This window comes from Venturia canescens, chromosome 2, assembly GCF_019457755.1.
Source record: "Venturia canescens isolate UGA chromosome 2, ASM1945775v1, whole genome shotgun sequence".
In the NCBI taxonomy this organism is placed as follows: Eukaryota; Metazoa; Arthropoda; class Insecta; order Hymenoptera; family Ichneumonidae; genus Venturia; species Venturia canescens.
The window spans coordinates 7,508,946-7,536,457 of record NC_057422.1 but is presented as its reverse complement, the minus strand read 5'-3'; the positions used below and the strand labels follow the sequence as shown (position 1 = coordinate 7,536,457).

The following is a 27,512-nucleotide window of genomic DNA, read 5'->3' as shown; positions in this document are numbered from 1 at the left end:
TTTAGAAAATTGTTCATTTTTCGCGAGTTCATACAACTCCCCGAACATTCGCATAAACTAAAAATGTTCAATCGTTTAAATTCCTCACTATTTTCTCTACTAAGAATTTACCAGTTTTTTCCTACGCTCCAAAGTAACACGGAGATTTATGTCTACTTGTAAATATCGTTCTGTTACTCGCTGATAATCGTGGGGGAAATAACGAATAGGGAAGAGAACGAATGGCAAACTGGGACGAGAATTTTTCTCGATAAAAATTCACGTCGAACCAAGATTTATATTTTTATAAAAGTATTTATTTTTATCACGAATGTATGGGATTCAGTGAACGTGTGAATATTAAGGAAGCAATAAAAATTGTGGTTCAGGTACGAATGAAAAAATGTGCTTATCTTTCATTTCATTTTTTTCAAGTTCAACATTACAGGAGCGAGGACGATCCGTCCGGAAGTGTCTCCTCTCGAATTGGTTCGATGGAGCATTTAACGATTTTAACGTCCCCGAAACGAGCCCTGACACAATGCAGCAGAACAGACCAGAAATAAGGTTACGAAGGATTTTTGCATTCGAGCTTTAAGCTCCGCTATATGCATCCCAACGCTAATTCACGGCTCTGAGGCAAATTCAATTTCTCAGCGTGTTCGGCTACGGAGAAACTGCAACAGGAAAATCAATATAAACGAACCGGAGCTCAGCTCTCCTGCTCACTCTCATTCTCCACTCGCTCTTTCTCTCTCTCACGTCTAGTTGCCAACTAGAACAGCTCCAGTGAACGCCCCGAGAAGTGCAGCCAAATAATATTTTCACAAAACTTTTCCAGATCTATGAATTATTTTATAACCGGCCCCTCCGAGGCCCCACGATTCCCACTTATTCCAGATGAATTTTCGTACGTTTTTTTATCCATAAAAATTACCTCGAGCCAGATGAAATTCTTTGAATGATTTTTTTGCAGAATATTTGATGAAAACATTGACCAGTTCAAAGGTCTTTAAACCAACAAAAATAAGTTCCATTTCAGGTCTCAACGTCAATTCTTTTGACGATAAAAAGTAACAAAAAGTCTAGATCCTGTTTCGAGGGAGATGCAATTCCAAGAACCATTGAAATCCCATCAAATTCGTTTTTTTTTGTTTTTCATTCGGAGGAAAGAATTTTTGGTTATTCAGTTACAATTCTCCATGGGAGAATCCTGTGCTGCATTACATTTCATATTAACCAGAATAAAATTGATCCTGGAGGACTGTCCTGAGAATTTTCTCGTCGAACATAAGCTGAAAATTGGTCAGTGGGTCTTGGAGTTCTCACCTGGAGCAGTGCTTCTGGTAAGAGAACAGAATTTGAAAATGAGTCGATCACATGCGAGATCGCTTGTAATCTGCTTGTCCAAATCAGCAGAGCGTAAACGCTTCCGGTCGGAGCTGGTGGAAAGGAGGAGCTTTTGAGAAGTAAAAACTGTGGGGATACGGAGATATTCGCGTACGTGAAAACTTCAAGAGCAAATGACCCTCGGAGACCTTCGTATCGCATCGGTGAAAAATCAATACGAGCTTCTCGCTTGGCTTCTCACGATGAAACTAAAGCCCAAATGCTACCCTCTACGAATATATGCGCACGAGGGATGTGAGAAAAAACCAATCGCTGAGAGCTTGCCATATTCTACAGGCGAATCCCCGAGTGGCTTTGAAGCGAATAAAAATATGTCAAGCACGATCAATCGGAGAGTTTGAACTCTGCGGAGTTTACAGATACAGGGACCGCGGGGAACAAAAAAATCTCCAAACTCTAGTGTAACATCCCCTTGAACGAGGCTCCTTCGAGAGGGTGAAAAAAAAGAGACGTCAGGAAACTTTTTTGCCGACTGATACGTGAATGGACCTTAAATAGGGTAGAACAGGACGAAGCTTTTTCGCCTTTCTTTTGTACTTTCTTTCTTGCCAAGTTCTCTCTGCGTAGGGCGGACTTGAAGGGTGCATTAAGAACTCGTCCCTTCATCGATTTTTCATGAGATTTCAATCCCCACTGAATTCATCTTTCTATTCCCTGCCCAAGAATTTTAATCTGCAATAATATTCGAATTAATTTTCCTAATGACTGTTGGTGGATTCGGAAGTGGAACGCGAAGCCTGGATCGGTGCCAGACGATTAAAAATTTGTAACGTCATGAAACATCGCCGTTGCAAACTCATTAGTTTTCTCAAGTTCTCGTCTTACATGGAAAAACAGTTGAGCCCATAAATGCCGGAGCTTTTAACAACACCTTTTCCGCAAATACGAAAAAAACGATAGCAACGAGTTTTGGCTCTCCCGAGTATTTGGGTTTATCTTCTTCACAGTATTTCGACCGTTTACTTTTATCTGGACCGCATGAAACGAAGAAAATGGAAAAAAATGAAAAACGGACACTCCAAATTTTTGAAAGCCCCCGCACAAGACACTTTAAGATTCTGCAAATTCGTTTTTTGACTAAAAACAATTGGAGGTCTTCGTAACGGAGACTGAAACGAAAATTTCATCGAAATATTTAAGTTTTATTGCACGAGTCCAACCAAATGATATTTTGTCGACGCAACGAAATATTCTTTTAACGAGACTTCCTTCTCAGCGGAATTTACTCGTGCGTACATAAAAGATTTTTATTCGTGCCGAGGGCATGGGGGATGAGAAAGATAAAAGAATCGGTGCAGGGCTCTGGAGCGTCCTATTCCCTTCAAACGGAGCCATGGCTTGGAAGTTTTGCGAAATGTGGGCTCGTACACGTGCCCAGAGGAAGTAACAACCCCATACATCGCGAAGCAAGTGTTGGTCGTGTGGGAATAGCACTTTGAAGGCGAAACTCGTAGGGCACGAAGCGAGAGAATCATCCCTCCGTTTATCGGGAAAATGGTTGGCGAGCCGCGCACCGTCCGGATCGGGGCATGCGCGGGAAGCGCTTGGACAGGGGTTGTTACGAGCTCAGGGAGGGGCACACCGTCCTATCGCGTGACTCAGTCGCCTTCGCTTCGAATCCAGAAATACAATTTCTGTAAAACGTCTACCCTTTGACACCGGAAGCGCCCTTTTATTAATCGCGGTTACGAAGATAATTCTCTGGTGAAAAAAAACGATCGTTTGTGATCGACGAGTAAAGGTTGATCGTGGGAGGCTCTTCGACGAGGCTCTTAAAGACCGCTCGGGACTAATGTGAATTCTGTGCAGTTCGAGTGCGCACTATTTTCGTATGGATTGACCGCCGCCAGGCTCTTTAACATGAACGTGAGTAAAACCCCAAAAGTTCGTAAGAAAATTCACGCTCTTCGATCCTCATCGGTCGGAGCTTCGGTCCTTTTGGAATTCTGTGATCTCGGATTCCACTCACGATCGACGTGACTCGAATACCGAACCTCTGTACTTTCGAGTTCACTCGAACGAACCGTCAATTTCGTCGAGAACGTTGGATCGCCTCGATGGCTGGGAACACTTTGTAGTAACGTTCTTTTTCATTGAGCTGGCTTCGGCTGAGCCTGTTCAGCAGAATTTGTATCTAAATTTTGATTTTTTGAAAATTTTCATCACCCGGAATCACAGGGCTCACTTATATGAGGGCGAATCGTTGAGAGACTTGCGAGAAAAAATATGAAAACTGTAGGAAAAAAGTCAACTTCGCGGTCAATGACCCGAGCCCCAAATTTCAGCTCTTGTTTTCACTCCAGTCGCGTCACGAGTAATATCTCTTGAGAAACTTATTTGTCAGCTGAATCACGAGGACAAATATTTCATGCACACCCGGGCCGGAAACGCGGAGGCTGCTGCGAGGAGGAGATTGATCGCATAGAGAACTCATTTGAAAGAAAAAAAAGTATGGAAAACTTACGATAATAATATAATACTGCGCGTTCGTGCTCACAAAAGCAGCGAGCGCAGCGAGATCAGCTCGCCTAACCAAAGAGAGAACCAGCCACGGCTGACAATTGTATCCGCCTCTGCATATCCAATTAACAACGTGTCCTTGTCACATGTCACAATCATAATTGCCTTCGCTCTCTCGCCAACCGTCCGATTCGCTGCTCAGCCTCGTCCTGTCCTATCGATTTGTCAATATATCTTCCAGCTTTTAGCCTCTCCAAAACGGCCCCGAAATCATCAAATTGTTTGTTTCGAGAGGCAATGGAAGAAAAAAATGTTTTTTTTCTTCCAAAAACCATTTTTTCTCGATGAAACTTCATTTTCATCCGAATGGTCGGGTCGTTGATCGTGACATTGGGAAAATTCGTTGTTAAAACGAAAAGTTGGGTGAGTCGAAACCGCCGTTTTTGGCAATAATTTTCTCCAGAATGACAATTTCAATCGGAATTCGGCTTCTGGAACGAGAAAGAAAGGAACGAGAAGAAAAATTCAATTGGACTTTGAACCAGCACTTTATGATCCCCGTTGGAACATTTTTTCGACAAGTCAATCGACGGAATGGAGGCCGATAGAAAAAAGCTGAGCCGAATTCCCTTTGATGCTTCGCCCCGCAATTGAGTCACTTGACACAATGTTGTGATTTTTCAGCTCGCCTGTAATTTTTTTAGTTCCAAGAGTCTCCATTGCCAGTCATAAAATGCACTTTGCCAAACAGGTATTGGAATTGATCCAACCGGCATTCGATACTCTCTCGAGGCAGTCTCGTAAGAGCGGGTGGATTCATTTCATGCCAAGAGCACAAAATTTTTCTAGACAGAGAGAGGAAAATCCTCGAATCGTTCGAGTATCGATTGCTCATAAAAATCTCGTCACTTTTATATGCGACGCTCGATTTTCATCGGCGAAGGTCAAAGAGTCGCGGTTCGAGATTCGCGGATCGAAAACCAGCGCAATTGTTACGCCGTCTTAAAACTCCGTAACTCGTAATTTTCAATGAATTTATCAGAAGCGCGCGCGAGGCACCTGAAAATAGCATTTTCGTCGGTAGATTTCGCTCGAAGCCATTTAACTCGAGTGCTCAAAATTCGTAATGCGAATCGAAAGAAAGTGCGCATGTCGGACGTTCTCGCTCGGCAACTTTTCCTTTTCGATAATTCGTTACACTCAAAGCTAATAAATTCTCGTGAGACGATACAGACTCTGTTTTGGAACGAGTGCCGAGAGCGTTGCCAGCGGAGAGGAAAGTCGATAAATCTCTTTAAGCAGTTCACCGCGGGAAGGCTCATATTGTCCCACAATCCAAAAATGGAACTGCGAGCAGCTCTATCCTCTTCGCCCTCGGAGTGCAGCTTGACACAACAAACCACGAGGATTGGTCTTAGCGCCCCGGAACGGGCTTACCACTTCTGGACAAGTTCAAAGCGCACCCTTTTCTCCGTCGTGAGTCACAACTTCTCCCACGACGTTTTCGTCCGCACGATTCAACGAGAAAACCTTTGAATTATTTATAAACCGTGCTGGATCACCAGAGAAAATAGTGGACTTGTATCGACTGCGCTTCCGAGAAAGCCTTTCGATTATCGTTGCAACTACGAGATCGAATAGCGCGTTATCTCAAACTGGAAAACCCAGAAGAAAGGAATTCTTTGATGAGCCACGTCAGATCAGAGACACGCGGAATCTTATCGGCGCGTTTGTTATTGGCTCTCTTCTCTCGAGAAATACCCGGTCGAGAATCGCTCGCCTGCAGACACTAATTCCACTTGGGATTCGTCGTTTCTGAAAGCGATATGCGGGCATTCGGAACGCTCGAGGCTCCTCGGGCCCGTAAATCCAACCAGGGAGTTTGACCCTGCCGACGAACTCAACTACACGCGCAGCGTCGTTACATATCGAATCGCCCAAATTCAGCGAGTTTAATTATTTGTTTTCGCCATTTCTCTCAAGCTCTCAAGTTTGTCTTCATCGGTAAACTTCGCATGCTTCGTTGGCTGCCAAGTTTCGATCTTTGGAAAACAGCTTCAATGAAAAGGCGTTGAGTATACGAAAAGTTCGAAATCCTCGTTACGAAATTTCGCAATGAGCCTCCCCCTCCGAACCGCTGTCTAATTTTTAGCCTGTTTACGTTTTTCTTTGGAAATTTCTCTCGGAATCGCCCCTTGGGCTTAACAGTCAAATCATTTTGGGCAGCAGTATATAAATACAAATAGATGGATCAGTGTGAGAAAAGACAGATCGAGGGAGCCAGCACACGAATTTTCATTCTCGGCAGTCAGGCTCCGCTGCTCCTTGCGTATTTCTTCTGGCTCTGACTGGTTTGACTGTCAAAAACAAGGAAAAAGAGAGACTGCGGGAGCGGGGAGGGGGCAGCACGAGGGTTGTTATTTTGAACGAAGGATTTCTCCCACATGTGTGCTTTCTGGATGCCACGAGTAGATAGGAGCGATTTACAGCGCAGCGCAAAACGAATATAGAAGCGGGTAGGAACACGACGGTGCACGTGGCCCCTCCCAAAAATGTTGATATTCTCGTAGGAACCGGGCGAGTGCTGACTAAAGTTCTGCATGAAGTGACTGTCCTCACCGTACACACCGATGTGTACAGCCGGCTATTCGAACCTGAACACACGTGACGAGTGTCTCGACCCAAGAATGAAGTCTCTGTGTGTCGAGTTGTTTCTGCTGCTGAGGAATCTCAAGAATCCGAGCCAATTATGAAATTGCGGACGAAGAGTCTGCCTGCGCTTGAGGAAGAATCGAAACGATTTTTTTGGAGGCGACGATTACAGTGATTTTGCTACTTCGTAGGGTTCGAGCGAGTCGAAAGCATTCGAATCGTAGAAGCTGCTCGTCGATTTCTCGCCGTTTCCAATTGCCCGAACTTCGTGTTATTGCAGCACTTTTTATCGCGATGAAAAACATGAAAAGCGCTTTTTCGTGACGGTTCTGAATCTCGAAAGGATTTTTTTCCTCCCCGTGACACAAAATTCTTCGCAAACGATTTTTTCTTTTATTCTGTCTACTGAAAGATCGCCGGCGTATTTTGATGACGGAAATACCATGTTGGGAGGGCGCTGTGGATACCGAAAGCAAATGTCTCTCGTCATCAACAACGTTTGCTCTCTCAACCCGCGCTCTCTATCACTCCCATTTCCATTCGGGGGAACAGGGGATCGAGGCAATTACGAAATTCTTACACACCACTGAACTCTGCGGTGGAAGTTGGCTCTTTCGCTTCGTCGGCTTCTCTGAGGTCACTTTTTGCCGCACTTTTACTTCTGCCATCGAAGAAAGTCCGTGGCCCATCGAATTCGAGATTTTTCTATTCCGCAACCGCGTTATTTTCATTTCTTCCGTAACCTGCTCGAAATCCCAGAAGGAAAATTTGTCTGCTCTCACAGTCCGGCTGAACTTTCTACCGGCAACGCCGCGAATAACAAAACTCTCTGGCATTGCCTCCGCGAAAGAAACCCGCTCGTGTCGCAGCAAAATGAAGACGGTTTTCAGGAGCATTACTTCGAGCTCAATTGAAAATGATCATGCTCATGAGTGCTGCCGAGACGAGACAACTTTTCTTTTCGAAAGAGTGCGGATGAATCCTCTTCTGCTGGTTGGCAACAACGAATTTCGGGCCACCGAGAAGTTCGACGTTTGACAAAAGTTGCTAAAACTCTCATTATTAGTCGTCGCAGCCAAAAATACTCAACATTTACAGTGAGAAACGTCGAAATTAATCGAACGATTGTCCAACCCGAGATGAGTTTGGAATGAGAAAAGTTTCGAGCGCATCAACCCGGCGACTTCGATCTCTCGTTTCACAAACAATCAGCCTCCGTCGACGGCATCCCGTCTCGCATATTCGTGGGCTTTCATGACGCAGATAAAAGACGAAATGGCAGCAGGGAAAAGGGCACGAAAATATTGCGCGAAAGTTTGAGCAAAGGATTTGCGAGTGCCGATGGTGATGCTGGTTGGATTCAATGAAGCCGGGAGAGGTTGTGCGAGTCTTGGCTCTATTCCGGCTCGTGGCAAAAGCGGGCGGGGTATTATTAATAGAGATTAAACTTCGCGTCGTGTAGTGTCGTGTGCAGGAGCTCTCCCGCGCTGCTCTCATGCAAGCGAAGCAGTCTGAGTCAGACAGTGGTCCACGATACGCATCTCACACTCTCGCGCGCGTTTAATCTTCTCGAGGGCTGTGTGCGCCGAGTTTAACATTCGCGATTGGGAGGTTTGAGAAAAAACGAGCGAGAGCGGAGAGGCCATTTTGGGTGGAGGAGTCGAGGCTGTTCGTTCCTCGTTTTCGTTATTTTCTCGGCGGTGTGTTGAGAGTCCCTGAAAGTTGGGGGTCGATTGGATCGGTTTCTTGCGGGCTCGGGGAAACAGATCTTGAGATTTATGGACTTTTAATGTGTGTCAGTTCGGAGGAGTCTTAACGAAGACCAAATTATGTGAAGAGTTTTCGTGTGTACGGAAGAGTCAAGGATCGCGCGCGACGCGCAGTCTCTTTCGTTGATAAGTTTCGCCAGCAGCGATGTGATCTCCGGTCGAACTCATTTCGCATCGCTCGTGCAACGCAGCAGTGAACAGCCGCGGCGAAGCCGTCAATTATTCGTAAGCCTTAATTCCCGGCAAATTGAAGTGAAAAAAGAGGGAAAAAGGAAGTCTGTAATTGAGGAAGAGGCCGAGCGCGCGAGTATGTGCTATTCCGGTTGCCTCTGCTAACGAGCTCAACGGGAGCGCTGAAACATCGTTATCTCAGTAGCCGTTCGATTAACTCGAACAATTGCTCCGTCACTTGTTGCAATTTAAACGCTCGCGGAGCCGCCCGTCCTGACGTAACTTCCATTGTCGCGGTGCCCTATCGGAGCCGGCCACCTTCGAGCCAAAATAAATTTTCGGCTTTACCCCTGCCTCCGAATGACTTTAATCCCCGATGTCGACTTGCGATAATGAGCTTTTCCGAATCGTCGAAACAGCGGGTCCATCATTTCCCTTAGAAATCATCCTAAACTCGATTTTCTCATAAATTTTGTCCCGAATCAACGCAAACTCATCTCCATTCTCGCGCGGATCTTCCTACTGAGTTTCAAAAGGAAAAAAAATCTTTCAGCTAAACATCGCGTTACGCGGCACTCCAGCATCAGGCTCCCCCATTATCTCTGTTGACTCGACTTTATTCCTCGTATTATAACACACGATTCTGCGCTTACTCGTCGATTTTTAACATCTTCGCTCCCTGCGGCTCGAATCGGGGCCCAAGCTATATCTGTATCGCCGTCCGAACAAAAGATAATTCGCGACGAGGCTTCTCGAATGAACCTACGGATGAGTGGCTTGTACGAGCAGCTCGCCTCTCCTCATTATCATAGCAAATATGAATTCCATTGAATAATGCACGCGATTCGCTATCAGCCTCGTTCTAGTTCATTTTCATGAGTAATTGATAAAAAAAGTAACCGGTTTGACGAAGTTTTAAGGTCGTTGATAGCAGAGTCGTGGCAAATCAATGGAATTTTTAATCACTTTATTGTTTTTGCCTCTATCGAAGATCATCAACGCAGTAAAAGTTGCGAGTGTGAACCAACAGAATGTTTATTCCAGCGTCGAATGGTGCATCAAGCGGTCTGAATATAAAAAAGCTCGGTGGACTGCGTTAGTGGAGTCGAGGCGAGTGTCGTCGTTGCAGTACTTTTAGTTGGACTCGTGCAACCGCGCGCATTACCTCGCGTATGAAAGGGACAAAAACACTCGAATGAAATACTCGAGAGGAATATAAAAGAGGAAAGAAAGGAAAAACAGCGACAGCATAAGGTGCGATTATGCTGTAAAAAAAGGTAGCACCGTAAAACATTTGTCAAATGATGCTAGTGCTTCTATTGTGCGTCATAATGAAGATAGCAGAGTTCTCGGTCGGTCGTGGGAGCCCGCCTTTGCCAACGTTTCCGGGACAACAAGTTCTCCCGGTTTGTTGCAACAAACGAAAGAGACGGTATCGCAAACAGCACAACAGAAATACAAACGACAGATGCAAATGCATCAACCTCAAACGTAAGACATGACGAGAATCGATTTTTTCGTGGCTATTTTTTTCTCGTTTTCTAGGCGAGGGACAACGCCGCGGTACTTTTCGACGTTCGCGGGCTCGAGGGAGCGCATTTTCGCTGTTAAATCACGGGGGAAATGAAATTTAGCAAAATTTCAATTCTAATTCATATTTTTGACGTTTTTTTCTTCATTCTTTGGGATGATTCGACAATTTTATTGCTTTTGAGAGAAAATAATCGATCTTTCGATCGAGCCACTCGCATTATTTCCATTAACTTTGTTTTCAACGTTTCCGGTTATTATTGGGGAGCAATCGAGCGCTTTCTCAGTCAACTGATCCACGCGAATGCTTCAAAAAGAGCTTCGAAAATGTTGAAAACTTGCGGCTTCTCGTAAAAATGAACGAGCCAAAGCGAAGAGGTTCATGAATTAAAATATAAATAAAAGTAATCGATCGCGATTTAAAAATATAAAAGGGGAAGCTGCCGTGGGATGGACGAGGAGCGAGCCAGCAGCGACGAGAACGAGGGTCGAGCGAATGTCCTACGATACTTGAGACGTTTTAATAGCCTGCATTTTGCTGCTCCCCGGTAACTCGAGATCGCAGCTCGTTAAAACGCACGCTTCCAAATAATATTCTCCGCGAGAACACTCGTAAACCGAAAACGTGATTAGTTCACGTCTCTTTGTCCAGCATCGACGACGAGTCCCCAAAAATATAGCTAAACATTGACACTCGCATTGCTCACCTCGGAGCATCCACTTCCGTAAAATTTCTGCTCCAGTTTTTTCAACCAACAATCCCAATCCACGAAATAATTCGCGTATGCAGGAGAATCGCGTTTGCCAGCGGTTCACTGGCCAATAGACTCGTCCCCCTTCGATCATTAGCAACTTTAACTCCTGCCACGGCGCAATGTCGAGTGCCACCGTTTCCCCCCATCCGGTGGATGGAGTTTGCCCTCGATGAGTAATCACCCGTGCAAAGGCACAGGGCTATCTGCATCGTATCTTGATCCTTCGCGCGGCCCTGGCAAACAAAAACTCGCGCTTCCTTTGGCCCTTCGCCCGGAGGCCAATGTCCTTGGAGCTGCCATTGTTTCCACAAGTTTTGATTTTCACAAAATTCCACAAAATGAAAAAAGGCTTCCCTCCGTCCGCTCGCAATTTTTCGCCGTTTTACATTCTCATTGCTCTTCTCTTGGGATTCTTCGACTTTCGGAACGTACGGAGCCGTCACTCACTTCCGGAATTCGCAGCCCTCCTCTCCGCGAGGAGTCGCTCTTCCTTTCGCTCCTTTTACGCCTATTTCTCGCTATGACATCATCGCGAATTCTCCTCGATCCAGAAACGCTGGTGCTAAACTACTCAACGCGCTGACTGCGGAGATCGCCGTGTGGAAATAATCGCCTATGAAACTCGAGCGATACAGAAACCCGGGAGATTGCGGAAACCCGAGGGCTCGGGCGGAGTTTTAACGCACAACTGGACGGACGGCTCGACCAAAAATTATATCTGATCGGAATTTCCGTACTTCGTGATGCGATGAAAATCTGAAAAAATTCAACAACATTTGGAAAGCTATGAACAACAATTATCAATAATAATATTGCACAAAAGTTGATAAAAAATTGTTTAAACAATTAATTATTCAATCATTTTGCGGTGACCTATTGTTTTTTTTTTTTTTTTTTTTTTTTTTTTACTAATCAAATGTGCGTATTTTTCCGAATGCTCATGAATTTTTTCAGAATTTTCGGGGATCTTTGAAATTTCTTGATAAAATTTTGAAAAAAATTTTTTTTCATTTGAATTTTGGATATGTTTTAGAAGACATATTTACCATCAGTTTTGAAAAGTCTCAAGGTCACTGGATCAAAAGTGTACAAATGGAGCCGCTTGAAAAACTAAAAAAAGGGAATTTCAAAAATCCACGAATATTCTGAAAAAAATCACGAGCATTCAGAAAAATGCGCACATTCGATCCGTAAAAAAAACAAGGGTTTACTGTAAAATTGTTAAAAAATTATTTATTTAAACAATTTATTAATAACTTTTGGGCAATATTATTATCGATAATTGTAGTTCATAACTTTTCAAATTTTGCTGAATTTTTTCAGATTTTTATTGCATCACGAAGTACGGAAATTCCGATCAGGTACAATTTATCGGCTGGCCTGTCGATCCAGTAATACCTTAAAGTCGCTAAATGCACGAAAAAAATGTTTCGATTCTTAGGATTAGTGTTCGGGGGAATGCGAGGGTGAAAGGTAGCGGAATTATTGAAATTTCAATGAAAAGTGTAAATGTGAAGATTTTTCGTGTCGAAGGGAAAAGCGAACGTCGACGAACGCAATCGAGGTTTTCAAGATTCTTGAAAAACGGGCATACTTTGAACCGTTCTTCAATTGATGCGAAAAACTGAATTTTTCGTAAAGTTATTTTGAAAAAAGTGAATAAAACGAGTGAATTTTTGTCATTGCGAAGCTCAAATGACAAACAATTCGTGGAATTGGTGCGGGTACGAGAGTTTCTATCGGATTGAATTTCACGGCGAATAAATGAAATTTGCGGGGCGTCACGAGGAGCGAAAAGCTCGCGTTCGACGCGTGCTGGCTCTATCGTTTTCCTCGCTCGCGTTGGTTGAGCTGTGCGTCTAAAATTACACCCCCAGGACGCCGCGGCTTTCTGGCTTGGTACCATTTCTAAAATATGCTTTCGCACTTGAACCATTTTTCTTCTTTTTCCATTTGCCAACGCGTCCGCGATCATTTTCTCGAATCCAACAAATTTCAGTGGCCAAAAGTTAAAACGTCTTTAGCTCGTACGAAACACGATGCATTTCATCACCCTTCAGTCGCTGTCGATGATCCAAAAACTTTAGAACTAGAAAAAAATCTCAAAAAAAGAACCTTCTTTGACGCGATATTGAAAATTATTTGATTTTCGACTGGAAGAATAATCGCGACATTTTTTTTTAAACGTAATAAATCCTTCGGAAAATATATTTTTACCGTAATTTATTCTCTTTCCCTTTAGATATTAAAATGTATTTTTGTCCTTACCTTGTGAAAATATAATCAAATCCTCTATTTTCTGTGAACGCAGCAAAAATTGAGGTTATGAAAGGTCGCCCTACGCGACGCTTCCAAAAAGACTTCCGATCGCAAGTCTATAAATAACCCTCTTTTCTAAACCCACATATTCGGATTGCTCAAGCCGACTTTCGTAAACGATGGAAAGTCACGAGAAATTCAAAATTCGTTGAAACAAAAAATATATTCGTTCGAACTCTGAATAAATTTGATGCCAGTCTGCACAGCACTTTCTCAGTGTATCGTACGAAGAGGAGGAGCTCGATTACAATAATAATTCGAGGCCCAACAGTATTAGTATTCGATACAAAGCAATCTCTATTGGCCGTTGGTCATGCGCACATTGTTTCATCCATAATGTTGTTACGAAGAACGGTATAAAGAGCTACAGGTATGAAAACAGTGCGTAGGCCTATGGGCGACAAGAATGAAATTCCAGTGGCGACAGTAGCGAGAAAGATTCGAAAGAGTGTAGAGGCGCGCGAGGCTCGGTACGCGCCATATGGACGGTGACGATTCCGTACGATTTCGGCTAACGTTTAACCTGCGTAAATGTTATCTGCGTAAATCGGTGTTTTTGTTTTTCAACGTCACAACGCGACAGTAATCATGAGATTTAAAGCTGTCGTACGTTCAGGTGGGCGGTTCTCGTGTCTGTACAAATATTATATGGTGATTAAAACGTTGACGGGTTTACGCCCGACCGAATATCCAACTTGTAACATGTCAAAAAAACGTTTTTTCTCTAATCCAAATAGTGATCGATCACCCGAGTTCTTTCGTCGGGGTGTTTCTTCCCGTGGCTCCTTCGCGCTGGCCTGATTGCTCGAAATAAAAGAAAATTCTGTTCGTTGAATTGATTAGAAAGTTCGAGTTTCATTCGTCGAGATTTATTGGATCGATTCTTTGAACTGAGTTTTATCGTAATTTCGATTCTAGCTAAAATTTCTGTTATAAAATATTGGGGCATTAAAAAAAACGAACTCGTTTTAGATAAAATGAAGAAAATTCATTGAACTAAATAATGTGTTAGATTTTCTCTAAGGCTGTTTTTTCGAAGATTTTCTATGAGGTTTACAAAGACAATTTCGAAAGAATACGATTCTTGTGGTCGACTTCAATCTCTTAGTTTTTCTAGTCAATCTCAGAGCCCATTGTATTCACAACCTCCAGAGGAAAAATGCAAAGAATTCAAGAGCGAAGCCCACGATCATAATTGAAATGAGCATTGTGAAAAAAAAAAAATAGGGAACATTGTTCTCGTAATGGGCGTAGGAGAGACAGAGAAGGAGAAAGGGTAACACGGGGCTCGAAGCTTCCAAGAGTCCATGTCTCGAGAGTTAGGCCGGCCGAGGTCAAATGTACATAGCATCTTACCATAACAAAATGAACAAAAACATGAGCATCGGACTCCATAAATTCGGGCCATGTTATCATGCCCGTTGATTCATCGTCGATATACAAAAAAAGATGGAAAAACTGCATAATATTTTCATTATCGACGTGATCTTTGTTCTGTAATCTCACAATCAAAGACGCCTCATTGCAGTAACTTTTCTTTCGTTACGTTTCAGGGGCAGTGAAAACGTGACCCTGAACGTCGTAAAAAAACGACAAAAATTCATCCCTAGAGCCCCCGCCGAAAATGTTTACGCAAAAATGCACGAAAAACAATCATGGACATGTTACACATGTACGATGGAAAGTGAGAAACGATGAAATATATACTTACTTTCCCGATTGTTACATTAGTTAATTCGTCTCACGTATTTCAGGAAGGAGGGGGGAGGGCATGACACAAGAGAGTCCACATTGAGGAGGAGGAGGCTCGTATATAGCAGCGTATCCGTGAATTCGTTTTTTGGAAAAATATATAAATTATTCCTGTTTTCAAAAATGATTCTCGCAGTCGTTAAAAAGTTTTTGTTCGCGTCGACCAAAATACAAAAATAGTAACGATCAAGAAGTTTCATTTAAAAACGCTAATTTTATCTCTCTGTATATTAGTGCGCGTCCATTGACCCGTGGATGTTTAGAAAACCAAATCACGAAATAAGCTAGTCACAATTCCTAATGAAAAGGAAAAATTCAAAGATAGTGTTGTATACAGAATAGTGTAGAGCGAACCACTTCTCGAAAAATTGACGTTGCGCATGCGTGAGTGCATCGATGCGGCAGCCATATTGCGCAACGTGACGTCACGACTGACTAGTACTCGATGGCACAGCACAGTCGGACAGACCGACAGACGTACGGACAGCAGTACATTCCGGGATCTCGTGCGGGGGAGATCGCTCGCGCTCGTCGCGCGGCTTCGAGAGCATTCACTTGTTATTTTCTCCTCCAATTCTCTTCCCATTATTCTCTTGAGAAAACTCCCAGGAGTTTGCTCTTGGTGTTCATGAAAAACGTGAGAAAATCTTAAGGAATGTGTGGATTTGAATAGTGATAGTGAGTAGAAAAATGAAAATGTTTTGCATTCGTCTGCTGGGTATACGAAGCACGGAACGGATCGATCGTGCGATTGCCATGTAAGAAAAGGTTGGTAACTCGCTTATGCGTGCCTCAAGAACCTTCGTTTTAAGACGATGTTGGATGATAAACAAAAGTTTTCCCTGATGAAATGTCAATAATTGGTAGGTCTTTGATAGTGTGTTGTTTTCGAAGAAACACAATAATAATGGCCATCGAGTATTGGCGTATCTGAATAGTGAAGTGACAATTCACGAAAAGAAAATCATTTTAGTCAATCGCAAGGCTCTGAATGTGCTAAGGAGTTTGAACGATAACGACCCGCCCGAACACAGCTTCGCTCTTGGAGATGTCTAATTACGGAGATGTAATTTCAAAACCCGCCCTACATTTTTTGTCTTTGTATAGCTATACGGCGATACCTCGATCTAAATAGCCACCTTTCTTTATTAACATGTAGGTAATTCTTTAAGTGCTGTGACTGATCCTCCACTTGATATCATTGCTTGATTCAATGTCTCTTCATGAGATCATGAAAATATTTATGCTGTGTATATATCCGTATATCAGATCAACACACTGATAAATCGGCTCCGGCAAGACCGTTATCGTTCTTTAACGATGATAAAAAGAAAAGACTCGACTGACAGAAATAATTACTTTTTTTCCAATCGTGAAGGTGAAGTCCATCAAATGTTGGACATTTACACGCGTTCGTAAACGAAGTCGTTTTGTTTTCCCTCTTGACTTTGTGAACATTGTTACGTGATGGTAGAAAATATTAAATACCAACGACACGATCAATACATTACGAACAAAGTCGACCATTAATTTTTTGGATACTTCCATAAACGTTGGAATTTTAGGGGTCTGGTGTGTGTTGAGGATATTGGGTTAGTGATTCATCAAACGTAATACAAATTGGAATTTATGAATCACTTTTCAAACTACGGATTTTATACGGAATAACAATCGTTGATTATAAATGTCGACAATCTTCATTCCTGCATCCATTCGTTTACTACCAAATTGATATAGGTTCAAAGTTTTTTTTATCCTTTCTCTATCATAATGCATAGTTTCCACAATATTGCAGATATAGCGTTGTTGACATATAACAAAATTTCTTATTTTTCTCAGGCTCAGTTCAAAATTTGTACCCAGACTTTGGCCACGATAATTCAGAAGTCTTATTTGTGATTTAAAAAAAATGCATGGTCATGATTGACACAAATGCAAATTTTGAGAAAAAAAAAACCCACAAATATATTTTGATTTGTTCCAATAGTGCAGAATTCAATCCTACTTGGTTTTATCAGAATGATCAATTTCAAACACTTCATATTGTAAACAATAATTAATGTTGACTGACAATGAGTGTCATGATTGTATAATTGATATTGAAAAATCAGTAACAGAATATCAATTGTCATTATTAACCAACACAGTCGAGTCTAGCGATCACCAATGAATATATGTATAGAGGTCACGACGGAATAAATTATTGAATAAGGAGAGACAACTGTCGCCTTCTTACCTATGAATAATTCAGCAAAAAAATGATAAGACAAAAAAAAACGTGTGCCCTCACTGATTTACTATACTTTTCTGTGTTTTTTTTTTCAATATTTAAAGGCACTGTCAAGGGAGCCACAGTGATGGAAGATCCTCAGACACCCGGTTCCGATTGCAATTCAAATCCTGCAGATCCCATATCGCAGGAACTGATTGGGTCCGAATTTGTCCAGGATAATTCCGAGTATCAATGGTTCATTGACTATGGGTAAGATAACCAAATACTCTCTATAAAAGTCCATGTGAAATTGATACCTTACGGTGAATTATTTATTTGCATCAAAATGACATTGGTTATGCTTCCAAATAGCGTTGCATAAAACATGTTCTTTGTCTTCGATCATCGACCGATGGAAAATTTTCAGAGTATCGAAACAAAAGATTGTTAATCCAACTGAGATCCTGTGAAAAATCAAATTAAGCTCTATTCCCAGCAGTTTTTGGCAATTTTACTAAATTCGTATACAATAAGTTCAATGAATCAGGTCTATCAATTGTATAAACTGCAATATACTGTGATAAGAAAAGCAGTATTTTCATTAAACCAAATTTTTTTCAATGCCGTCTGATTGGTAAATTTTTTGTTTTGCTGTCAGTTTTGCCAAACAGTGTTATTTCGCATGAAATAAAATAGTGACACTTCAACGTTATTTTTTTATAATAAACCCAATTGGAATAAAAAACTGATAAAGTTACAGAGATGGAGGACTTCACGTTCATCCGAGCGTTCTATCTTCCCTGTCGACTTCCTACACCCAAGATGACCTCGGGTATTACGATGATTTGGCGAGAAACTTGGACGCCAATTTGGCGGAAGTCGATATGGAAAGTTTTAGAACGGCTGACATCCATACTCTGCTCACTGCGCTACCAGTCATGTGTACCGACCCTGTCCAGCATTCGGAGGTAAAAATATTTTCTATAATTCATTTTGAACTATTACTTTCATCATTCCCTGTACATAACTGTAATTGAATGTAAGTAAAGAAAAAGGAGCTATCGCATTACAATGAAAAATTCATCGATTGTTAGACATTTCAGCAGCTTTGGATCGCAATCCTCAGATTTTTATGTTAACAAATTGTATAAAATGGCAAGTAGGCAGAAACTCGAGGAAAAACCCTGAAAAGATAAAAAAATTCTATTTACGTTGATCAATGAAGTTGTGCTTTTCATCTGCCGCGTAGTCTCGATCAGATAACCACCCGATATTTCTTAATCGAACCATCAATTCTCGATCCCACACAGTTTAACTATCAGAGGGAACGTTACGCCAGTATTTCTGGCTCTGTCATGGAAAAGATCGACATTGGTTCCTCAATCAGTCCTCATTCAAGCAGCCAGGTACGAGAATGAGCTGCCGTAAAAATTAAACAAAAGTGGATAAACAAAAACGCTGCAATGAGAAAAAAATCAATAAAAAAATCCTACATCACTGAAGTTGACGAAAACTTTCGAGATTCCGAAACACCACACGAGATTGTAGAAACGGATGAGAATGCTGCATTTTGTGATATTTTATTTCAGGCATGCGAACTTTCAAGCGAATGAAAACGAACGTTTTTTTCACCCTCCTGTCACATTTTTCTACACCGCTATTTTTTCCAGTGAAACTATTAAGTATCGATGGAGTAAAGAAAATAACATCAGGAAATTCACAAAAATTGTCGTTTTTTGAGCACAATGAAAATCAGAAATAATGCTACGAAACCCAAGATTTTTTGACACAATCCGAGTATCCAGTAAAGTAATGGCATGAGATTAAAGGATGTGCACTCCAAGAACTATCGTTAACCTATTAACTGTGTATTTTGTTTCGACGCCAATCAATTTCTAATATTTTTCTACATCAGAGCATGTTGATATTTGATGTATTCAATCATCAAAAAAGCACTCTGAACAGCAATATTACTGAATAAAAACTAATGAAAAAAAACGAATGTATTCGAAGGGAGAAGACTCAGCATGTTCGACGACGGATACAATATCCATTTGCAAATCGTCTCTGCTATTCTCACCTGTGAAGGAGACACCTGTCCTGCCTCCAGGAGGCAGCTACAGTGTCGACTCCCTGGACTGCGAAGATATGTTACTCACATGCCAAACGAACAACAAAAATAACTACACTATTGCTTTCGAAGGTAGCATGACCATGTATTCCGACGGTTCACAAGACTTTGAAAGCCAAGGTAATCAATCTATGTGAAATTATGCACTGACACTATCCCGACTATGAATGTTTTAAGTTTAGGAGAAAAAATATGCTCAATTACGAATCAACGAAATGATCTTTTTCAGAAAAACAAAAAATGTACGAGGCTCGAGACGCATATTACACTAAACTTGATCTGAAAAACATTTTGGATCTATCAATGGCCTGTTCCGACTCAAAGATTTATACGACCTGGAGTAATTTGAAACATTCGTCGTCAAATAAGGTCATGACACGACATCCATCAGGCAACAATAATACTATACCGAATTTTCTTACTGGTGCTGGGAATCTTATGCTAAGCTCTCAAAAGCGGAGCCTCAGTCTCCCAGATCTCAGGAAAACTCAAGAATTTCAACGGATCAACGCTCCTTTGAATTTTTCCGTGAGTTTGAAATTGTTTCTTGAACATCGCTTTGGTTTTGGATCGTTCTTCATCATTAAAAAAATAGCTGGAACAATTTGTTTTTTCCGTTTATTCTTGGTGAATTTAGTTTCCTTCAACATTCGAAAATCTGTGAACAAATTGAATATTTTTTCCATCTTTATACTTTCACATGTTCTCCATTATACAAAGATGGTTCATAAAGAATTTATATGCCTAAATATAGATAGTAAATCGTTTCGATCATTTCCTTTTATTTCTTTGTACAGATCGATTCTGCAGACTGCAACGCACACGCGACGAATCTTCAGAGCTCAGGTTCGGCAATGAGTCGTTCAGTAAACGAGGACAGTTCGGGTAGCGTGGATCATGCTGTAACAGGCAAGAAGTTACAAAACCTTAGTCTGGTACGTCTGTTTATGAAGCAAAAAAGCATGAGCGCCGAAGGCATGAGCTTGACGCTCGACCAGTCGGATTCGGTGAGCGAGAGTGGCTGGCCCACGAGTAACAGCGATAGTGGAACTGCGAATACAAATACACAAATACCACGACATAACATAAACGTTGGAGGAGGAGGAGGAGGAGGAGGAGGAAGCAACGGGAATAGCAACAACAGTAACGAGATTCCGGAGAACGATTTTTCGATAAATTGGGTCAAAACGGATTGTTACAAAAGTTCACACGAGACAAGCTCGAGTGACAATACCTCGAAGCGTATAACATCGATCAAAGAGTTCCGCGAGGAATCTCCATCGGTCGAAGAACTTTCCGAGAGTCTCTTGAAATCCGGAATTTCTAATTCAAAGAATTTCTCCGAAGGAACTCGGGCGGAGGAGCAATTAAAGAATCGTTCAGCAAACAACACTTGGTGCAAAGAAAGTCAGCCGGTTTCGAAAACAACTGGAATCCAAGCGATCATCGAAGTCGAGGAGAACGGTGTGCAAACATCTTTGATATATCCGATCCCGGGGAAACCCGATTATCCACATTTGCGGGAAACCATAGTGGACAAAAAACCCGTTTACGTTGTCTATCCAAACTACACATTGCCTGATTTGTCTTTCTTGAATCGAAAGGACGTTGCTGGTGCGAATCGCGGTGGGACTGCTGGAATGGAAAACATTGCACTCAAGCCTCAGGTTTATGACCGAGATAAAACCGGTTGGAAACGAATCGTTAAAAGTGGAAGACCATTTTCTTGCAACGACATTGACACACTGCGTCAACGCGGCTTTTCCCACGTAAAAGATTGGGAATCTCTTACCTTCTTATTGCCATCGGAATATAAAAGAGTGTTGTACGATGTTCCGGAAGTCTCTCATCACATAACTCTAGGCGACGACTTGAAAAAACCGCTCTTTTGTTTATCGCCACCGATGCGTCATCGTACTCGACCGATAAGCGAAATCATACCGTCGAACTTTTCGTCGAGTAGTAGCACCGGAACTCAACCCTCTTCAGGCTACCGTGGCTCATCGACGATCCTTACCGATTCCTCCTCGAATCTTCAGGTCAACGGCAATTCAGCAAATCCCCTTTATCTCTATCGTTACGACAGCATGAGTTCGGCCGAAGCGAGTCTCGTCAGTCAGGACAAAAAGTCACATCGATCTCTCGCAAGTGGAAGGCCCGGAGGAAATTCAACCTTTACCAAACGATCGATATCTTTGCCGCAAGGCGAATCAGCTGACGTTACTTCTTGTGGCAAAGTACCGCCGAGGCCACCCTTACCAAAGAGTATTTTGCGAAAAAATCGAGCTGCGGCGAACAAAAGATACAGTATGTTCGAAATGGGCGGAGTCGAAGAGGTCGAAGATCGACAATCGCCTGAGCCATCCAAGCGAATGTCCCTCCCAGAACCTTATTACATAAACAATGATTTGCAACTATTGAGACACGGGAGAATCGTTGACTCGGAAAAAGACGTTGATGAGGTTGAGGAGAGACGCTATGCGGAAAGACTGAGAGAAACCGGAAGCTTCGGGAACAGCGACAGTGATCCTCTCGAATCTAGTGGCGACGACGTCAAACAACTCGAAGAATTTTTAAAACGCAGTGGCTTCTCGTCGCAGAGCAGCGACGGCGATGAAGATCCTGATCTCAAACTCAGATCTTACGTCAGAAAATTCTTGGCACTTCGAATGAACAAGGATATCGGTAAAGCTGCTGATATGATGGAGTCGCACAAAAAGTCTGTCAGTTTTGCCGTTCATCAGAGAAAAGCTTATCTCGCGAATAAGGTTGCATTCTCTTAATTGATTTATTTTTCCAATAACTTAAGCAATCGACTTTGAAACTCTATTGTATTTTTTTTTCTAGGCTAACGTTTTGGCTGGATTGGTCGATACCAAGGAATGTCCGGCTACACTCGACTCTGCAGTAAAAAATGCTGAGCCGAAGCCCATTGACTTGGAGGAAAAGAAGAGTAAGTAATCCTTCTCCCTTTCCGTTCTTCGATTAATCGGATTAAGGTCAATCTTGACGTGTGCTGATCCACTGAACTTCAGACTCCGAATAAATTCTTTGGTCTTTTGTATTCTTATTTTAAATTCATTTTCTTAATAAGTTGTTCACGTCATTGCTTCTAATTTATTTACGTATTCATATTATTATTTCGCTTCCAGAAATGATGTGGTCAGTCAACAAAGCGGTAGATCTGCTCGTAAAGTATTGGCACACGCAACCGATTCAAACGTCGCGAGATTACATCGACAAAAACGAGTGTGCGCAATTATGCGTCAGTAATTTATGCCCCGCTTTGTATGCAATAATGTCGGACGGTTTGAAGCCACAATTGAATTCAACTTTCGGGCCCATCGCGAACAGTGTGTGGCAAGTCGTAGAAGCGTCCTCGCAGCAGGGTCCACTTACAAACACTTTGAACGAATTGGTGCAAAAAATCAATGGAGAGGATTTGATAACCGAGGGAATGCTGAAGTTCCACGCCTTCGTGTTTGGGCTCTTGAATTTAAGGGCGTTGGATGCGTGGTTTGCTTATTTATGCACGCGAGAAACAATATTGCGGAAGCATTACAACAGCAACAGTCTTTTCGTTGGCGCTCTCGGTTGTGCGAATGCTCGAGAAGTCGTTGACGCTTTTCTCAACATACTTCAGCCTCTCGCCTTCTGTCCATTCCAGCTCGATCTTCTTTATCAGTATCGTCAGTTGCACAATAGTTTTGGCAACATAAATAATCATGCATTAACCAACAATCCCACGCCGTTCAGAGTGGTTGACTCGCCGAAAGAGCACCATTTCGAAACGTCCGAAACAACAACAACAACAAACGTCGCACCAAGTCCAAAGAGAATACGTCCACGCTCGTGCGGCGTTTACTATAACGAGGATAAAAGGAACACGAAGACTGACAGCGAGGTGAAAAAACGCTGGAGCCACTTGCCCGGCGGTGCTAAAATGTATCCCGGCCTTGAGAAATTAACTTCCGAAGATTCGGAGGATTATACCGACAGTCTTGAGCACACGCCTCTCAATCGTCCCGGTAGTAGTCATCCGAGACAAAATACACCAAATAGAATGTCGAGTCCGGATGTCAGACAGCAACACGATGACGAAGATTCTATACCGCGAGAACTTAAATTCCGGAAGCTCCAAGAAAAATGGGAATTAATGGTCGACAAAGAAGAACCGAGAGACACAAATGCACCGAACGTTTCTTCGCCTAATCAGACTCCGACGAGCGCCAGTAAATCTAAGATTCCAAGATTACTTACCTCGCCCATAAAACAACCCTCCAGTAGCTCCACTCCTGCTGGTAAAACTACCAAATCTCCCGTTTCGGGTATTCCATCTTTGAAAAAACCTGCAAACGCCACTGCGACGAAATTGGGACAAAAGAAAACAACCGATTTGAAGGCTGTCAAAGACGTTACGAGACGCACTAGTCGCGTTGATCAGGACCCTGCTGGCCCACCCAGAATTTTAACTCGACCCAGTTCTTTGCCATACAAATCTCATGGTGTTACCGCCAGAGACAAAAGTCTTGTTTCCCCACATCGACGAGCTGCTTCAACCTCTTTACCAAGGCCAACGGCACCCACTACTTCAAGGGCTAGCGCCATTATCAAACAACCTGTCAAGTGAGTTGATTACAAATTCGTAGATTGCTCATTGTTTTTTCGAAATATTAGCTGCAAACTATTAATATCGATGTTATCAATTTTCAGTCAAGTTTTTGACTGAAATGTCGCTCCAATGTCAAAGTCGAATTTTGTCTAAATTACAGAGAAGTTCGTACATTGACGCACAGACTGCCGTCCGACAACGGTCATCTGTCGTTCAATGAGGGAGAGAGATTAAAGGTAATTTTGGAGGTCGACAACAAATGGTTGTTATGCGCAAGAGGCGATCGGAAGGGCCTTGTACCGAGATCTTGCGTCCATCCGCTTCATTCCTAACCCACGGCTTATCTATGATCAAGCAGCAATCAAGGAGAGACGATATCAAGATCCAAGCATGTATGGAAGTGAGATTTCAATTGCGTATCGACTGAGAGAATACCGTGAATTGGGTTTCATAATGCGAGCTTTGTTCACGGCCCGTTTGTAAGCGTAAATCGGCGATAATGATATTTGAAGATTAGAGAAGAAAGAAAAAACAGGAAGAAAGGAACTATCGAGCGAGTGAATGGCGAAAAAATCAAGACTATATTGTACAGTGTATCAAAGCAGAAGTTTAGAGTCGTTAAATCCACAAACGACGCAGTTACGATAGTTTATATACCCGAAAAAAAAAAACAAAAAAACAAAAAAACAAGATGAACAGAACGTCAAAAAAAGCAACATACAATTACCACTTATCTATTTAACCAACAAAAGCTTGGTTTGTATCTCGTATTATGGCGTATTTAGTATTTTCATTGGAAAAAGAAATATAAAAATATGAAAATCGCTGGTTGTAGATGAGGAAAAACAAAGAACAACAACAATTAAGAGTTACACTCGGCTAGTCATGATAGACTCTCGAAAACCAGATTGTATTTAATTATCTGAACATAAAACTATTTATAAAACAAGAGAAACACTCTCGTCCCCTCCCTTTACCGAAATGTAAATATTATATACAGTGACGACACAATGACGAAACGATCGGAACGACGAGCTAAAAAAGTAATACACTCATATACCATTATTATCGTAAATGTAACTGTGATCATAGAAAATAGGCGAATAAGTTTATTATTGATGAAAAGTGCGAGTAAAATTTGTTTTGTTTCGAAAGAAATAACAAAAAATAATAGCAGAAAGGTTGTCACTCTCATACTTTGAATGAACGTTGTACTTTCTCGTTTATTTTTGCCCCGCTCTTCGTTTCGTGTGGTAATGTACGCGCAAACGTTGTTGCGTTTGTTTAAACATTTTTTTATGTTTCGATGTTAAGAAAGACAAGAAAATAAGGAAAACCGAAGAAGAAGAAACAATGCTGACGAAAATTTGTAAACTTACTAAAGACGCTTGCGTGATTCGTGAAGTAACGACGTTTTTTTACTTGCTTCTTGTATTCTTTAGAGTTTATTACTATATGAATACGATGAGATAGATTTTAAACAATAAAACAGAAATAAATGAAAGAAAAATCGTTATTGTAATTAATCGTCTGTACAGTTGACTCCATTGATGAAGTAAAAAAAAAAGGAAAAAAAAAGAACGAAAATGGAAATCATTATCATCGTAATCGCGAGTGATAATTTGTCGATCGGATATTTATCTTAGACGAAATGGATGAGACTTTTGCGTGTGAGGAAATGAAGAATGTACATAATATCAATGTGCGAGTGTGCGCTTATCTATGGCTTATGAGGAAAAAAAGAGAAGAAATTCTTTTTTATCAAAAACGTTATAATCACGCTGTTGAAATTTTTTTTTCAATTTTTGCTTAATCCTTTCAGCATTGAAATCCGAATGCTCGTATGGTTGTACGAATCCCCAAATAATCTCACTCAAATAGTAACGTATTACTTTGGAAAGAAAAAAAAAACAAACACAACTCCCCTAAACATTATTCATTTTTTGCATTCATATGTGCCTCAGCCACATACCTCGAGGACACCGTACAAAAAATAAACCAACAAAAAATAGGTAATATTCGCTGCAATACAGAAGAATAAACAAAGTAAAGCATTGGCCTCGTATCAAGTTTATTCATACGTTCGTAATCGAAATAACGTACAATTATGTATACGTTGATATTAATAAAATGATCATATTATGCTTTATGTTTTATGAATAAAATGTTCCCACTCACATCCCTTCCTAATATTCGATTGATTTTCATTATTTTTCATTTGACGTAAAGCAAGTTTTTTCCCCTTGGAAAGGACTGTTTCCATTAGACCTTTTCTTTCACGTCCAAGAAGCAATTTTTTGTTCCGTTATTCAGTACTGATTGAACTTTGGCAGCTACGGTGGATTCGTTCGAATGAAAAAACTTCATAATCTGACATTCAACTTTCAATATGGAGATTGTAAAAAGATTTTTCTTATCATTGTCACAAATATTGAGCATTATCTTTAGTTTATATCCTCAGTACAAAATATGAATGATTTCTGAAAATAACGAATGATTTATATTTCGAATTCGATCCTAAATTCTGTTCAGTCAATCAAAATTTTTAGCTTACGCGAATGTCAACATTTGCTCGGTGAGAAATGGTGTGAATGAATCAATTGACCGTTGGATTGCAGTGTAAAATTGTAGGTATTTATTTCACGTTAATGTTCACAGTACAATGATCAGATACGTAAAATTAATATGAAAACGTGTGTGAGTTTTTATTTTTTTCTTCGAAAAATCTACATTTTTTGAGAACGACAATTCAATTGGATAGAAGAAACATTCAGAAAAATTCTAACAGTATTTCTTGTTCACTAGAAGACGAGAAACAGCATGTTTTTTTTAAACGTCACAAAACTTAAAATGATTAATTCTCATGACTTAGATTCGTTATGGCAGCTTTCAATTTCGATAGCATATTTCATTTGTTCAAATAATTTCGTGCTACTTGAGAAACTCATCATTTGAACGAATGTTTTCAGATCGGGTTTTTGCACAGTAGGAACATTCTATTATATACAATTCGTACTTCAGGGTGATGAATGAAGATTCGTGTGAATAATCTTAAAGATAACGTAGTCTTAAGTCTCCTAAATTATTAAATTATTTTATTTACAAGCGAATCGAATTCTCATTGGATTGGAGCAAAGGTTCAATCAATGAGAAGAGCCAACAAAATCTTGGAAAAATACAAGTAGATGAATGACTAAAACTTTCCTTGAGTATCTTAGGAAAACTTTCAATTCAGTTATCAATTTTTGAGACTGTTTTTTTTAAGAGTCTGATTGGTGAAAATTTTTTTTTACACAATTTCGAATTTCAAATTATAAAAAACTTACAATATTTGAGATTGCTTATGCACACTTGGACTAACACCCAGAAAATAGCCGGTACTTTTTATTCCATTAATTCACTGTGTAGTAAACTGAAATAATAAAAGCTCGCAAGATTTTTTGCCATTTCAGTCTCTGTTATGTAATCTTTAGTTTCGTTTTATTAATAATAAAAGTTGACTGTAGCGGTTTGTGAATGAAAGTTCGAACCAACCAGAATTAGCGATATTTATAAATGAGATGAATGACAGGAAATTATAAAATCAGAAAGAAAGCTATTTTTAAAAAAACAGCCAGATATCTGAACGAAATGAAATTATGTATTCGTCGATCGAATAACACCAATTTTTAGATGAATCGACATTCTCCACCAATAAAGTTGCTTAAAAAATTAATTGAATTTTCTACTAAGCCTACGAACGAAAGCACGAAACTGTCGA

At 41.1% G+C, this 27,512-nt stretch overlaps 1 protein-coding gene and 1 long non-coding RNA gene across 7 annotated transcripts; one reads left to right on the top strand and one right to left on the bottom strand.

The window, feature by feature from the left end:
* On the bottom strand, positions 1 to 3,934 carry LOC122406437 (uncharacterized). Its single transcript, XR_006259961.1, has 2 exons — positions 3,854 to 3,934; positions 1 to 656 (listed from the first exon to the last, which is right to left on the bottom strand). It is a non-coding gene; the product is annotated as an uncharacterized lncRNA (long non-coding RNA).
* LOC122406415 (uncharacterized) lies at positions 2,994 to 25,901 on the top strand. 6 transcript variants are annotated; one of them, XM_043411845.1, is made up of 11 exons: positions 8,014 to 8,495; positions 9,486 to 9,932; positions 17,132 to 17,279; positions 17,764 to 17,977; positions 18,320 to 18,415; positions 19,023 to 19,260; positions 19,370 to 19,668; positions 19,938 to 21,908; positions 21,988 to 22,093; positions 22,293 to 23,766; positions 23,913 to 25,901. In XM_043411845.1, exons 2-11 carry the CDS (start codon positions 9,743 to 9,745, stop codon positions 24,082 to 24,084), a joined length of 4,908 nt encoding a protein of 1,635 aa, XP_043267780.1. In that variant the 5' UTR covers positions 8,014 to 8,495; positions 9,486 to 9,742; the 3' UTR covers positions 24,085 to 25,901. The 6 variants fall into 6 exon arrangements, with proteins under 6 accessions (XP_043267786.1, XP_043267780.1, XP_043267781.1 ...); XM_043411846.1 differs by having other exon boundaries at positions 9,433 to 9,932; XM_043411851.1 differs by lacking the exons at positions 8,014 to 8,495; positions 9,486 to 9,932 and adding an exon at positions 2,994 to 3,255.
* The last annotated feature ends 1,611 nt before the right edge of the window (positions 25,902 to 27,512 follow it).